We start from the raw sequence: 16,566 nt of genomic DNA, 5'->3' as shown, positions 1-16,566 counted from the left end.
GGTTGAGAAGTGTTTTTTTGTGTGGGCATGTATGGAAAAAAGTGTGAAGGTGGGGTTAAAAAGGAGTAATAGATTCAGAAAGGGTGTGGTTTGAGGTGTGTTTGTGCGTGCGTGCGTGTGTGTGGAGGGGTGGGGGTGTATGTGTGTGTGTGTGTGTGTGTGTGTGTGTGCATATATATGGTCGCTTTTAAGGACAAGCGGGATAACTAAGATTTCGGGGGTTTCCAGAAATCTTGACCTACCCCAAAAGTGGGCATTGCCCTACCTGTAGGAGAAGTTTGGTCTCATTGGTGTGTACATTTGTTTGGTTATAGAAAAAAACTCTACTTGTCTTTTGAAGAAACTGAACAGGGGGCAAAAACTTTGCCTTCGATTTTCTCAAAACAGCATTTTTCGGGATAGCCCCCTTGTGCTTAGCAGCGATCATATGTGTGTGCGTGTGAAGAGAAGGGACGATTGAATTATAAAGTATGTCGTCAAGTAAAAGACAGAGAGAGGGAGGGAGAGAGAGAGAGAGAGAGAGAGAGAGAGAGAGAGAGAGAGAGAGAGAGAGAGAGAAGGGGGGGGGAGAGATATAATATATATATAGATAGAGAGACAGACTTTGCCATGGATTGTATCAAATCTAAAAATAATAATTCTAAGAACAAACATCCGGGCAAATTGAAAGTACTTGTAGTGAAGATGGGAAAAGTTTCAAGCCCTGCTGTGACAGGGGGAGACACTCCCCTGGAAGAAGCGGACTGCTTTACCTACCTTGGAAGTGTCATGGATGATAAATGTGGAACTGAGGCAGGTGTAAAAGCAAGAACCCCGAAGGCAAGGTCAGCTTTCAATCAATTATCAAAAGTCTGGAAAGCAAGCAACATCTCACCGCGCACCAAGATTCGACTCTTTTACTCCAATGTCAAGTCTGTGTTCCTCGACGGCTGCGACAGTTGGAAGACAACAAAGACAGTACAGCATAAAGTTCAGACTTTCATCAACAGATGTATGAGGAATGTCCTTAAAATTAAGTGGCAAGATAGAATAAGGAATGAAGAGGTGAGGAAAAGGACAGGTCAAAAGGATATAGAAATAGAAATAGGACTAAGAAAGTGGCGATGGATGGGACACACCTTCGGAAAGCCCAGCGGAAACATCACAAGACAGTCGTTGCAGGGGAACCCACAGGTGGCACGAGGCAGGGGTAGGCCAGGGGAAACATGGAGGAGATGTGTGGAAAGGGACATGAGAGAGATAAAGCTCACTTGGAATGGGCTTGAACGGATGGCTCAGGACATAGATAAATGGAAGGAGGCCTGTACCGTGCCAGGAGTGGAAGGCATCGATGATGATGATGATGATGATGATGATGATGATGATGATGATGATGATGATGATGGTGATGAAAAGTAAGACAAACAGACGGACAGACAGAACAATACAGGGACAGTAAAGGAGTTGGACCTACCAGGGATGCGCTCCAACCGGCCGCTGCGTGAGCAATAACAGGCAGATCAAAGAATACGATCAAAACACACGCATGCATTCACGTACACATATGTAGGTACACACACACACACACACACACACACACACACACACACACACACACACACACACACACACATATATATATATACATACTCTCTCTAATTCATACCAGAACATTGAATTGTAGATCGTGTGTTGTAACTTCCAAAGGGTGCTGCTTAAGGGGGCTATAACATATTGCAAGGTCATCAAATTTGTTTTATTTATTCTTCTTCACAATTAGCACCACTTTGATGAAATCGTGGTTAACAGTACCTCAAAATAACACATTTGGTTGTGGAAGATTTGATTAAATAGTGCAAACTTGAAAATATTTGCCCCTCCAAAAAGGAAACTGAAGCCACCCTCAATTGTGTCAAATTTCTGCCACGTGCTCTGAGTATTCGGTCAGAAGAGATAAAAGGCTACAGTGTGTACTGTCATTCTAAAGCAAAGAATGTGAAAGAATTAACAAAAATCTACTTCTTGTACTTCTTATTCTTGTTCTTGTTCTTGTTCTTGGTCTTGTCCTTGTTCTTTATCTTCTTCTTCTGCTGCTACTGCTGTTACTGATGATAATAATGATGATGATGATGATGATCGTGATGGTGATGGTGAAGATGATGATGATGGTGATGCCGAAGATGGTGATGATGATGATGATGATGATGATGATGATGATGATGATGATGATGATGATGATGATGATGAAATTTTAAAATTCTACAAGTCTCCAACCCTTTTTATTCCTTGCTATTTATAATGATGATGATGATGATGATGATGATGATGATGATGATGATGATGATGATGATGATGATGATGATGGCGATGGTGAAGATGGTGATGATGGTGATGATGATGATGACAATAATATAAAGTGATTAAGATTATACAATACTCCCTTTCTCTCAACTTTTCACCATAATAATGAAAACAAAGATGATGACAACAACCATTGTGACAACGACAGTGATGAGGATCAGGATGATGATGATAATAACGCCGATATCAGTTGTATAGATAATAAAGTTAATTGCCAACAGTAAAAGTTTATTTGAGCACCCCCAACCACCACATTCTTTAGAAATACTTTGAATACATTAAAGGATGTTTCGTACATGACATCATGGCAGCCTACATGTGGCCACACAAAGTGTGGAGACCCAAGATGTGCATTGTAATCAAAGGCCAAGTACGTTTGGAATACAGGGCTCAAGTAAACCAAACCTAACAAACTATTAAAAATGTGCTCCCTTATTAATAATCATGTCTGATTTTTTTGGTTTGTGCTTTTTTTCTGGCAGGTCCCAAACAAAACAGTCTGCATTGACAAGGGATACAACTGGACCAATGCCCAGATCAATTTTGATCATGTGCTCTCCGCATATTTGGCTTTGTTTCAAGTGGTATGTGTATGGGGTGGGTTTGAATACTGTCAGCTGCCCAGAGTGTACATACAAGGGAGAAACAAGGATATCGATAGGCAGCCCCAGAAATCGTTAGAGGAAAATGCTTCTTTTTTATTTCCTTTACTAAATCTTATTTGAAAATCAAAGTAGCATAGCAGATTTTGGGAAGTCTGAATGAAGGATAGAAAGATTTTTTTTTTATTCAGTCTTCTATTGCTTGATAAATTTCTTTAGAAGTCATCATTTTTATTAAAAATGTTTCTAAAATGTTAGTCAACTTTTGGTTAATCAGGTTTAGACCATTATATCATGGTTTAAAAAGGAAGGAACAAAAATAAAATGGTGAAGTTGAGGTAAATTTGATGTTTTTGTATATTTAGGTGTAAAGTCACTTAATTGGAATTTTGAGCCCATGTACAGTCAATTATTTCTAGGCTAGTGTATTTATTACTGAAATCTTCAAATATAATAAAAGTTCGACTTTTCTTCTGCTTTCCATCTATAGTTATAATTTTGTTGAGCTGTTTTAAAACTAAGATTTTTATTTTTAGGAGGATGTGGATCAGAATGAAGGTTATATGAAATTTATTATCCCTCTTTCTGATTTTTTAAAATATGATATGAATAACTGCTTCTCTTGCAGGCAACTTACAAGGGCTGGATTGACATTATGAATAATGCAATAGATTCGACAGAAGTAAGTTTCCGAATAGTGTACTTTCTAAATTAAGTAATGAATTAAGAATGTTTGTATTGTATGCTGATATATGATGCATCTTTATCCTTTAGTCTTTGAATAGCAGTTCTTTGCAGCTCCCTTCCCCTCTTCTCCCCTCCCCCCAACCCTCCCTCCTCTTTCTTTGTGCTTTTCTCCTGAGGGGGGGGGGTTCTTGTACGAACTCCGTTAAAAAAAAATTTGGGGTTTTGTTAGTACACTGGCACACCTGCACATTCACACACATGCTTTCATAAGTTTCACCTCTCTATCCCTTTTCTCTTTCTTTATCTCTATCCCTTTCTTTCTCTCTCTCCCTTTCTTTCTTTCTTTCTCTCTCTCTCTCTCTCTCTCTCTTTCTCTCTGTCTGTCACACACACACACACACAAACACAAACACGCACACACACACACACACACACACACACACACGACATTTTCATAATGCAAAAGTGAGAAAGACAGACAAGCACACACAGAGAGAGAGAGAGAGAGAGAGAGAGAGAGAGAGAGAGAGAGAGAGAGAGAGAGAGAGAGAGAGAGAGAGAGAGAGAGAGAGAGAGAGAGAGAGAGAGATTTACAGAACACACGAGGGGAAAAGATAAAGATACTACTTGATTGTGGACAGATACAGATTAAAGTGTACATTTTTTAAGAAGCAATGAGTTTTGACAGGCACATATACAAAAATCCAGTTCAAATGCTCCAGAAATACTTATATATATATACATACTCTCTCTAATTCATACCAGAACATTGAATTGCATATTTGTATATATATAAAAATGTAATAATTAAACTTTGAAGTTGCCTTCCTAGAAATCATTTCACTACACCCTTTAGCACTTACAGGCATAAAGGCTCTTATATTTGAAGCTGTCAGGTACCACACCAGTTTAGAACACTGGAGTCAAGATATAATTTTTTTTTTAAATCAAAAAACCTTCGAGGCCCAAGAAACCCACTTTAAAAATTCACAGAGGTTCATCAAACATTCAGCTATTTACTTCAGTGCAATGGCTCTGTTCGTTGTTTATGTTTAGTGTGCCTGGTCAAATCAGCTACTTAAGTCGCCAGCAGTAATGAGCACATACTACGGCCTGGCAACTACAGTTGCTGACGGTACTAGAAGTGTTTTGAAAAATATTCAGTAAATCATGGTAGGAATCACCAACTAATGCTTTTCTTTTAATAAAGGATTCAGCAGATTAGACTCATCAATAAGTTTCCTTAGTGTTACAGGTTTTGGGCTGACACACATGTATACTTTTAGATATTATATTTATATAGCAACATGATAAAATGATCATTTGCTGCTCTGAACTGTTTTGAAATATTGTGCAAAGCCTGGATTTCCTCTGAACTATGTTTTGTAATTTTGTAATTTCAAAGGATATAATTTTGGAATAAAAGCAACAAGATGAATAATGTTTTCACCCATTTGTAGAACTCGGACAAATCTTTCATTGATACTCATAGTGTTATATTGCAGCATGGGATTCATTCTGTCATCTTGCAGCACATACATCTTTGTAATATAATATAATATCTAACGAGTCATTAATGATGCTCTCTACTTTGTCTTTGCTTCAGATCGGCCAGCAACCGTCGCGAGAAGAGAATGTTATCATGTACCTGTTCTTCGTCCTTTTCATTGTCTTTTGCTCTTTCTTCACTCTCAACCTCTTCATTGGTGTCATTATTGAGAATTTCAACTCACAGAAAAAGAAGGTAAGCTTCTATCTTTTTGTTTATTTGTTGTTGTTGTTGTTGTTGATATAGAGTACAAGCGATGGGGACAAATAAGTAGGCCTACAGTCAAATCAGTCTTAAAGATCCCCTTTTATAGTAGTTACTTGTAATAACGGCCACTGTTCTGTGACAGCCTTTCATTTTTTTCTATATTTTTAACCTGTCCACCGAGGTCTCTGTCCAACACTGCCAAATCTTTAATTTGTCTGAGGGTAGGAAGAATCAAAAAGTAGGTCACAGATAGGGCCCGGTCCAGGTGAGGAAAAACCCCTGGTAGTGAAAGAGTTAAGTCTGGTATCATGGTCAAAGTTTGTTCTTGCAGGTTCCCATCGTCGGTGTACACTCATGGCTGATTCAATTTTAGTGCAGATCAAATTTATTGAAAAGAAATTTTATGTCTACTCTTCTTAATTGCAGGAAAACTATGTCTAGATAGCATGTTGTGTTTCAAAGTTGTTGAATCTGTGAAAGTTTGTCATTTTGTAGGAGTTTTTGTAGGAGTCTCCTGGGCTCTTGTGATTTTTGTCAGTCAGTCTCTATCCGTTTTAATTCATGTTCTTTTGTAACTTTTTTTTATTTTTTAAAAACATTTTTACAATTGGCTATGCTGTGTTTTGGAGTATTTGGGGTTTGTTTTTTGCTTGTTTCTTATTTATGGGATTTCCTAGTTGCCTTTTTCATTTGAATTTTTGTATTTTTGGGCTGCTTATTTTTCAATAATTTGTGTTTATTTTTATTACTTATTTTAAGTGATCGAATATTTCATTTATTTATTCATTTTTTGTTTGTTTTATTTAGCCTCTCCTTATTTTCATCTCTCCCATAATTGGCTTCTTTTAGGCTGGAGGATCTTTGGAGATGTTCATGACAGAAGACCAGAAGAAGTATTACAATGCCATGAAACGAATGCAGTCCAAGTCACCACAAAAGTCTATACCTAGGCCCAAGGTGAGTTCTGCAAGCCGAATATTTCTAGAAAGATTTCTTGTGTATGTTCCTGAGTTGGTCGGACAGGTCATTTCTCATGATATGTGCTCCTTTAGCTCTGTGACAGTGAAGTACATAGTGTGTCTGTGATAGTGTTTTCATATATGTGTCTTTCTGTGTAAGAAGGAAGAACATTTTGACAGTATAAAGCGCTTATTTGATTTCAAATAAAAAGAATAAAAACTGTAGGACTATCCGCACAAATATGATAGAATCATGCTATTGGTGACTGATTTGACCAATTGTAAAAGTTTGTAATTAAAAGCTATAAAATGAGGACAGTGAAAGAGAGAGAAAATGAATTGATGGTTTGGAAGGGGAATGGGAATGGAGTGAAGAAAGGCAAAAGTGAGAGGGAACAATTTAAAGGAAATGAGCAAACTTGAGGCTACTTAACACTTTGCTGCGGTCACTTGGCGCAATAATGCGCCGGTTAAAATAAACCATTCTGATCACACTGTGTCAGGCCTGAAAAGTCGCTCTCCTGGCTGGGTGACCAGATGGAGTATTTTGTACCGCTGGCTGTGTGACTGCAAAATGTTCATTAATTGGAAAAAATAGCTATTTTTAACAAGTCTGTTCAGAAAGTATAGTGCAGCCTACGGAGAAACAAAAGAACTGTGAAAAAATTTGTTGTGAATGAGAACATTTTATACACAAATTAATACGGATTCTTACAGTAAAGAAAAGTTACCTCTGCTGATGTTCCTGTGGTTGAGGAATCATTTTCGTAGACAGAATTCATTATTTCCCATGTAATAAAACATATAACAAACAACAAAGTTTAACTTTGCAATGTATATGGTCAGGTAGGCTATTCCGTTCCTGGTCTCCATATTTTCGACGTACATTCTTTGTATGCTTGTGTGTTGGAATATTCGGTGTTGCTATGCAAAATGCTTTAGCTAGCCTAGCCTAGCCTAGCCTAGCCTAGCCTAGTCCGTGTAGACTATGTTGCTCTGTCAGAAACACGTGTGATGCTTTCTATGTTTTCCTCTCACCTCAAGATGTAGGCATGGCCAAGCTGTACATAGTTATCAGAAAGTCACCAATATGCTGTCTTGATTGCTAGGACAGGTGTATACAATATGAAAGTGAAAGTTTTCTCTTCAAAATTCATTTTTGCATGCTGCTATATAGTGCCATGCTATGCTAATTTACTTTTGTACTCAATGCGTAACGTTTTCTCACTGTCTTTTCATAATAGAAAGATCAAACGATTGTGAAATGTTACGTAGCTGTTATTTTTTTTCAGTGATATGTGTAAATATTTCTTGCTTGTTTCTCCTTTTTTTCTTTTAGGATGCTGAGAAGGTAATTTGGAAAAAAGGCATAATAGCAACTGGCCATCAGTTGTTCCCCTTTGCAAGCAAACTAATACACTGATTGAGACAGCAAGTGTCTGACGTGTTTACCCAAACCCTAGACACAGACTTTCCTTAGATATTTCCCATCCCCAGCTTCCTCACTGTACCACCCACTAAGTTTGTGTGTCCCTTTCAATCCAAAATGTTTTTAAGAAGCCTCAGTGAAAGAGAGTGTTTCCAAAATTTCATTTTTCTTTTGGAAAACAACTGGCAAGTCCAAAATATTTTGCTTTAACCCTTGAAAAAAAAAATCTTCAGTAATGAATTCATATGAAATTTAATGAAAAGAAAATCCATCAACCTTGCTGTAAAATCTTCCATCAATATCAAAATTCCTCTTGTGAAAAAATTGATGTGTCTAAAACCTGTAGCTTATGTGAAAAACCCCCGGAAAGATGTCCTTATTGAATAATAAAGCTTCAATGCAGAACATATCCTGTGGACACTCCACTAGAGCGAGCAGACAATTCTTGTCTGGTACATCAAGTAACCTTCGTTATTTATTTTCAAATCGCCTTCTATCTTTTGAGGTAGACGCTTTTACATTTAATCATTTAAAAAAACAAAAACAACCAGGCTATATAATATGTTATTGAGTAGTCTGATCATTTGAATTTGGTGAAATAGAGTGATTTGACTGATCGTACTGTGATTATTCGATATTAAATTTTTCTTGGAAGAGTTTTCAAAGTGAGGAGTATACACATAAAAGCGCAAATAGATTGGATGTTTTGGAGAGGGTGGGGTGTGGGGGATGGTGTGATAATTCTTCTGCCTTTTCCATATTCTCATTGTCTGCTGTTTCACCGAAACTCTCCTGAAACCCTCAAGGAGTAGACAATGTTGTGGTTCTTCCCTTATGGCTCTCACAAACAGACCTTGAGTTTCTGCCCCTTTTTACCCAAGTTTGCTCTTTCACAAATTTCCCCATCTTAAGAATTGCTACTATTTCCTTTCCTCCTGATGACATATATACACTTTGAAATATAACGAGCGCACACTTCTTTTAAAAAATATTTTTTCTTTGGAACTAAATTGAAGTCATATTATGAATGAGATAAATAAAGAGTCAGGATACATTTACTATATTATGTATATGCTATATCATTTAAGATATTTTGATTGATTTACAAGCAATGTTATTTAGTTTTAAAGAGTTTGTTATTATTAAATACTGGCTCATATTTCTTCACTCAACAAGGAGAGAAAAAGAACTTAATGATTTTTTTTACTAATCTCTTCACAAACCAATAACATTACCTCCATCATGTAGGCTATAAGCTTAAATCTCTGGATCAACCCAGAGAATAAAACAATATGCAAACAATTATTTATAGACTTTCAACGTCTCGTCCTCCACCTTCTAAAAAGAGCGATAGGCATGTCAGAAAAAGATATAAAGCAGTTCAAGCATGAAATTAACCTCTGTGATATGGTTAAGACTAATTGTTAAACAAAAATTTTGAAATATTTGGTGACTTTAATATTATTATTATATCATTCTGTTTACTGTTCATTTTTTTTCAGTAAATCTTACCAAATGGCCCTGTGTGTCGGCTGTTTTATCATCATTCCCAAAGCATCTTTTCCCATTCCTCCATCCACCACTTTAATTTTTTTATATCCTGACGCATCTGATCCATTTTCCGAAGGCTTTATTTCAGTCTATTCCAAAAGTGTTTTTTTTTCTCATATTTTCAATTTGACTTTAAACATTTTAAAGTGAAAGACCAGTACTATAGTCACTTTTCAAGATGGTGTTTAGCGGAGACCCACACGAAGCAGTTGATAGGTTTTACTACAAGTGAAAGAAAACTCTAGTTACCAAATCATTACAATGTGTACGGTATATTTCTTTTCCTTTTTGTGTTTTTTTTTCCACATTAGATGGAAAAGTGATTTTTTTTATTTTAAGATTTAAAAAATGCACACATAAAACTTACATATCATTTTAAAACATGTATTTCTGAACCGATAAGTTAGCATGACAGAAATAAGTTGAATAGTGGGTCTTTGAGTTTGTGACATCTAACAACTCTGCTCTTATAATTACTTCACAAACTATTTCGGCTTTATCAGTATAAAATATTCTCATAAATATGGATTGATTCCTTTCACTTTTATGAAAAGGACAAATGTTTTTTTTTCAATTGAGGGTAATTTTCACAGTATCAAGTGAAGTACAAAATAACAAAATATATATTTGGGACAGATGCTGTAGTTTCTTTTAAATTACCAAAGCCTGCTTATGATCATCGACTCATGCCGTAATGAGTGTACCATATTAGAAATGCTCTGATAAGTTAAGTTGTTATCTATCCAGAATCTGATAAGCTAGACAATGAAAGAGTATACTGAGACAGATACCCATGTTAAATCTCTACGGCACATTTTAATCAGATGCGTCTCATACTGATGCCTATGCTAAGCTTTATTGCCCTCATTTGCTTGCCACAAGGTTTCTGTGAGTGTACTTTGTCCTCTGTTTCTCCTCCCCCCGACAGACTTTGTTCTTTTCTCAATGTAATATTTCAGGTTCCTGTTAATCCATACCTTGAGAGTTTTTCTGTTTTCTTTTTACTTTTGTTAATTCATTTGTTCGCCTGTGTGTTTTACGATTTGGTACTAGCCTATATTCATTTGTGTTCCAGTATCTTAAACTATGAGCTTACTGATGTAAGTACACTGTTTCAGGAATCCATGTCATGAAGTATGCATTTTTTAAACTGGGTATTCATTATTTTTGCACATTTGTTGATTTGTGAGCTGATGGAAAAAAACAAAACAATAGTAGCGCAAACTAATCCAACAGACACTAACTCGAGCATAGAATAATTTTGGACACTCTCAACTCGCATAGTCTCTTATATTCTATTGATCTATCTGTTTATCTGCCTTTGTATCTCTCAATCTGTTTATCTATATTTATGGATTAATATGCTGTTTTACAGTCTATCTGTCTTCTTTCCTGTCTATCTATCTATCTATAGGCCTATATGCGGTAGACCTACTATTTCTCTTTCTTTAAAGCAATGATGGATTTCTCAGACAAAAAAATATTTTAAAAAACAATATCTTTACTACCTAACAATGATATTATGCAAGCACTACTGTAGTTTTATTGTTCTTTCCAAGCTTAGGTGGTTTTCTCAGACTTCCTCTGTTTAAAGTATCCATTCCCTTCCAAATATGGCTGTAAGCTACTGGATGTTTTGGCGCCTTCTTTAGTCACATGTCCTATGGTAGCCTATAGTGAAAGACTGTGTTGTCTTCTGGTTTTAAGAAAAAAAAAATCCTCATCAAGCAAAAGAACTTCCTCCTCATATTTCATTTTTTAAAATAAAAGAAGGCCTACTGAAAGCAAAAGGGGTGTTTGGAAGGTGATATTTCTTTTAACGTAATAGTGGTTCTTATGGTTAAAGAGACGAATAATGTTTTGTTTTGGCAACTGGAAGATGCTGCTACTAAATTTTACACATTTTTTTTTCTTCTCTGTACTGTGTGTACTTGTGCTATTTGGTTTGAGGCTTGATAAGGTCTTGTTTTTTACCAAACCTAGTCTTATTTTTTCTGTCTGTTGTCCCTATTTTGTCTGAAGAGCTAATTGTCCCAGAAACAAATCTTTAAAAATATCTACCAACGTGTGTAATGTTTTTATTGCTAGTAGTGTCATGTATTTGGATTTATCTCAAAGTTCAACGCAACCTCTGTCTCCTTAATTATCATATATATATATATTTACATTGTTTAAAAGCTTTATATTTTTCATTTTTTTCTCATTCATTGTCAATATCTGATGACTTAATTTTTACCTTTATTTCATCAGGTCTATACAATTGATTTTTTGTTCTCCTCTTAGTCATTCCAGGACATTTCCTTGAGGATAGCATTTCTTAGATCTGTGTTAACGTCATAGCGCATGAGCTTTTTTTCTTTCCACGCCACTTACATTTTCATGCGACTCGCAATTCAGTATCAGAACATCAAACACCCCTTGTTAACCAGTTAATCACTTATTGTAGTTGTTAAAATGTTATTTGTTTAACTTTATTTATTTTTCATGTTTCAGTATAAGCTGGCAGGGCTCATCTTCGACATCACGACTGACCAGAAGTTTGACATTGCCATCATGGTCATCATCATCCTCAACATGTTGACCATGATGTTTGAGCACCATGGCATGTCGGCTCAGATGAAGAACATCCTGGGTATCTTCAATCTCATCTTCATCACCATCTTTACCGCCGAATGCGTTCTCAAGCTGATAGGGCTGCGGTGGTACTACTTCAAGATTCCATGGAACGTCTTCGACTTTGTTGTTGTGGTCTTGTCTATTTTAGGTAAATACCTTTGTTTATATTGCCTTACTGAAGTTTTCAGTGATTTGACTGGACTTTTATTAGTCTTGACTTCTTTCTGTTATCACTGGTACCTTATCTTCCTCTTTAAAGGTATCTCCCAATCTGCGCCCCCCCTCTCTCTCTCTCTCTCTCTCTCTCTCTCTCTCTCTCTCTCTCTCTCTCTCTCTCTCTCTCTCTCTCTCTCTCTCTTTCTCTCTTTCTCTCTAATTCTCTCTCCTTTTCTCTCTCTCTTTTCTTTTTCTAATTAAAATCTAAGTCTCAATGCATCAGAGGCAAAAAAAACCAAACCTGTTCTTTAAAAAAATGACATCTGTGCGTTACGATCCAGGTAAAGAAGACCCAAGCTCTGACTGAAACCAACATTTTCGGTCATTATAAAAAATTAGCTCAGGCATGAAAGAAATATTCAGCCTTGAAGGTCAAACTCACATATTACTTAAACCCAACAAGCTTCTATTGTCTCAGTAAAATCACTGTGGTTTAACACAGCACTCACTCTCTCCCCCCATCCCTAAAATGTATGCAATGGTTTAGCATTAGAATCCAAGCAGGGTCCTAATTTTTTCATGCCCTAGAATGTGTTAATAACGTTACTCATCAATTGAGGGTCCTGATGGAGAATCAAGTACTCTTCCATCAAAATAACCCAAATTTGTGTCCATTTTGGATTTGAAATTAGACTAAAACTGTATTTTTCCCAATAATAAACTGAACAAGAATCTTTACTTTTTTTTCTCTCCAGCTTCCTCCTTGTCTGAGTTTGAGGACAGCTTCTTCATCTCGCCAACTTTGCTCAGGGTCATCCGAGTGTTCCGCGTGGGTCGTGTGCTGCGATTGGTCAAGTCTGCTAAAGGCATACGCACATTGCTGTTCTCGATGGCCGTGTCCCTTCCCGCCTTGTTCAACATCGGGCTTCTGCTAGGCCTCATCATGTTCATTTATGCCATCATGGGCATGAACTTCTTCATGGGTGCCGAGCAGAAGTACGGTCTAGACGACGCGTTCAACTTTGACACATTCTTGCGTAGTTTCATCCTCTTGTTTCAAATGTGCACCAGTGCGGGATGGAGTGATGTGTTGAATGGTTTGATAGCCAGATGCGCACCAGAGGGTACTTGCAAAGACTACAACGTAGCGACCATCTACCTGGCTACTTACCTTGTAGTCTCCTTCCTTGTTGTGGTCAACATGTACATCGCAGTCATCTTGGAGAACTTCAGTCAGGCCACAGAGGATGAACAGCAGGGACTGACGCCCGACGACTTCGACATGTACTATGAGAAGTGGGAGAAATATGATCCAAAAGCCAGCAAGTACATTCCCCTGGATCAGCTCTCCGACTTTGTGGATTACTTAGAGGAGCCCTTGAGGCTACCCAAGCCCAATCATTTCATTCTGGTCAAGTTGGATATACCTATCTGTGAAAACGATCGTTGCTACTGCCGGGATATACTGGATGCTTTGACCAAGAATTTCCTCGGCACTGGAGAGACGTCAGATATCCCACAAAAGGAAACTGACAAGGAGAAAGAGGAGTATAAGCCCATCAGTAGTACTCTAAGGCGGCAGAAGGAGCATTATGCAGCCAGGATCATCCAAAAGGCGTACAGGAATTTCAAAGGAATAACCTTCGGAGATGGAACAGGGAGCAGTGGCAAAGATGAGGACACACGTAGTTCAAAAAGTGATGATGATAACGATGACGATAATGGTGGTGATGGCCGAGGTGGAGGAATGAACGGCACTCGAGGTGGACGTCGGCATGGGGCTGAGAATGGTGAGAAAACCAAGGACAGGGATGGGTCAAAGAGGGATGGGAAGGACAGTCCATCCAAGGATAGTAACGATGACAGCTCCCAGCAAGCTCAAGACAAGCCGAAAGAGACAGAGGATGAGGAGCAACGTCTGCAGGATAGCGGCATTGTCATTGTCAATGAGACAGATGCAGATCCCAAAACTGTGGAGCTGGGGCCTGACAGTGGGGTGGTGGCGTAAGAGCGATGTCTTGGCACAACAAGCTTGCAGTGGCGTAGGTTCTAATATTTTTGCTTTCTCAATCCCTTACGTAAAACTTTGCCTTGACTGAACAAGTGCAGAGGCTAAGACTGAGCCATTATAAATGCAGGTCAGTAATTATCTCCTTTGCTAAGTACAACACGCAATGCCTTTGTATTTTGTGGTGCCCAATAAGGAAATGCAGCTGACTGGTGAGAGGTGCAAGAGGTTTTTTTAAATATTGCGACATATTTGTAGAATTGCATTATATAACTGATAGCCTTTTACGTCTCTTTTTTTAATCTCTCTTTCTTTTTAATCTCAAAATGGGCACGTTAGTGAAAGACAGACAAGTGCTAGATCAGTTGCTGGGAAAGAGTATGAAATAAGAGCAGTCAAAAGACATGGTCAAACAAAAATGTAGCAACCACTCAAGGTTCATGGATTCTACTTCCCTGTTAGAATGAACACAGTGCATTTAGACATTGTCGAAGAACAATCTACGCACAAGAATGTAGTCGATTTTATGAAAAGGGGAACACAAAGAGAAAAAAAAATCATGTTTGGTCTCTTCTCTTCAACATTGTGTTTCTCAAGCAAATTAGGTATTGGAGCTATGAGTTTTGGGGGGTTTTTCCCATCCGTAGGGGAGAGTAGGGGTTGCTGGAATAAATGCACAGTCTTTGAATACTGAATACTGCTTTTTGGCTGTTGAGCTTTAAGATGTGGCACTGATTCAGTGAGTTGCTTGAATAGTGAAAACAGCTCTGTGTCAATTTATGAAATTTATGGCCGACTTTCATGTATGTAGAACTCTTTCTCTGATTTCAGTGTCTTTGGTGGTAAAGGCTAGTGACTTAGATAATATTGTTTCATAATTGTATGCTCATTTTTGACTGAGATTGCTTCATCTGTTATTGCTCGGAGCATTTGTGTGTGTGTGTGTGTGCCATTGAATGACTGATTTATTGAAACAGAGAAAAATAGTAGTTTCATATATCAATAATTCTTGGCACGAGAAACATAACACCTGAAACAGAACTAGGGTGGTCAAGATTCTTCTCTACCTGTGCATTATGATGTGCGTCCTACTGCCTAATTGAGATTTGGTGAGGCATAAGTGTGCATGCACTTCTATGCATGTTCAAGCAAGCATGCATGTTCGAAAAAATGTTTATGTGTGTTTGTATGTTAGCTTGACACTTCACGATGCAACCCATCCATTTATGCCGTTTGTTTTACCTTACGAAGAAGTACTTACATCGTTATGTCTTTCCAATAATTTATTCCGTTTGTTTCATCGATCCGGATTTCCACAATGTGAATATTCCTGCCGTGTGATCTTCTTCTTCTGCTTCTGTTTCGGTGGCTGAGTTTGAACTTTGACCTCTGAGCTACTGTTGTGGTGATACATATTATGACTTTATCAAGGATGCAATTCTTGTTTATTGTTTGCTACTTATTGTAGATAGCCCTTGCATTGTTTTACTGTTATTCTCTACTAATTAATTGGGCATTTACGTGACATTCGTATAATCATCACATCACCACTCTGTCAACTGTGAACTCACTTCAAGGGGATGGATAGCACAACAGTATTGTTGTGTGACAGTCACTACAGCCATTGTCTGCTTTGTCCATACAAACTGAATGGTATAGCAGATGATAAAGTACAGCCTTTTAAATTATTATTTTAAGTGGACGCATAATACCTATCAACAACTACAATCTCTTTTCATACACACACAATTACCTCTCCTTGGCAATTATATATAATATTATACATATAATCTGAATGTATTTACATGGATATTATTGTTTAGCTTTTTGAGGAGCACGCAACTGCTTCGTGGGTGAGAGAGTGCAAGTGTGTAGATGTGATTTCTGACTCTTATTATAAATATTAAGTATATAATACACATACTATATGAAAGCTTTGTACACTAATGCTTAGGTGCAAGATGGAGATACCATGTGATTGAAGCAAGTTCCCTGTTATTAAACACTAGTTTGTGATAATGATGAATTATGACATGTACATTAGGTCAGCAGGAATGGGTAAAAATTTCCCATTGATAAAGGCCCCATATTCACCACTTCTGTGTAAGATTTTTGTGTGTGCTTTTGTATCACCTTTAATAATGATCCAGGGATTCGTTTTCATTTCCATATTCAACCTTTTTGCACACTCTGGCCATTGTTCCTTTGATAACTGTGACTTTATTACAGGGTTAAAAGTATTTCTTGTGATATTAGTGGTGATAATTTAAAAAATATCAATATCTGTGTGATGATCTCAGAATGCACATAGTTCTGTTTATAACTTATAACATTATCTCAGTTAACACTGTGCCAATATGATAGCTTCAAACAAGCAAAGAAAAAAAAGAAAAAAAAAGAACCCACTTTGCTGTATCCATTCAGAAAGCCTGTGGCTTGGATCACAGCTTGCTTTTTAATGT

General features: G+C 37.3%; 1 protein-coding gene across 1 annotated transcript in view; it reads left to right on the top strand.

Annotated features, from left to right (window-relative positions):
- LOC100533425 (sodium channel alpha-subunit SCAP1) overlaps window positions 1-14,201 on the top strand; it is a gene marked incomplete in the record, with an annotated part of 152,143 nt that extends 137,942 nt beyond the window's left edge. The window contains 6 exon segments of the mRNA NM_001204708.1: window positions 2,823-2,924; window positions 3,571-3,624; window positions 5,236-5,373; window positions 6,235-6,342; window positions 11,818-12,088; window positions 12,852-14,201. Of these exon segments, the coding sequence (NP_001191637.1) occupies window positions 2,823-2,924; window positions 3,571-3,624; window positions 5,236-5,373; window positions 6,235-6,342; window positions 11,818-12,088; window positions 12,852-14,104 (1,926 nt within the window).
- Window positions 14,202-16,566: the final 2,365 nt, after the last annotated feature.

The sequence above is a fragment of the Aplysia californica genome, unplaced genomic scaffold (assembly GCF_000002075.1).
Source record: "Aplysia californica isolate F4 #8 unplaced genomic scaffold, AplCal3.0 scaffold00260, whole genome shotgun sequence".
NCBI lineage: Eukaryota > Metazoa > Mollusca > Gastropoda > Aplysiida > Aplysiidae > Aplysia > Aplysia californica.
Note: the sequence above shows the minus strand (reverse complement) of the source record. Positions and strands in the feature narration are given on the sequence as shown.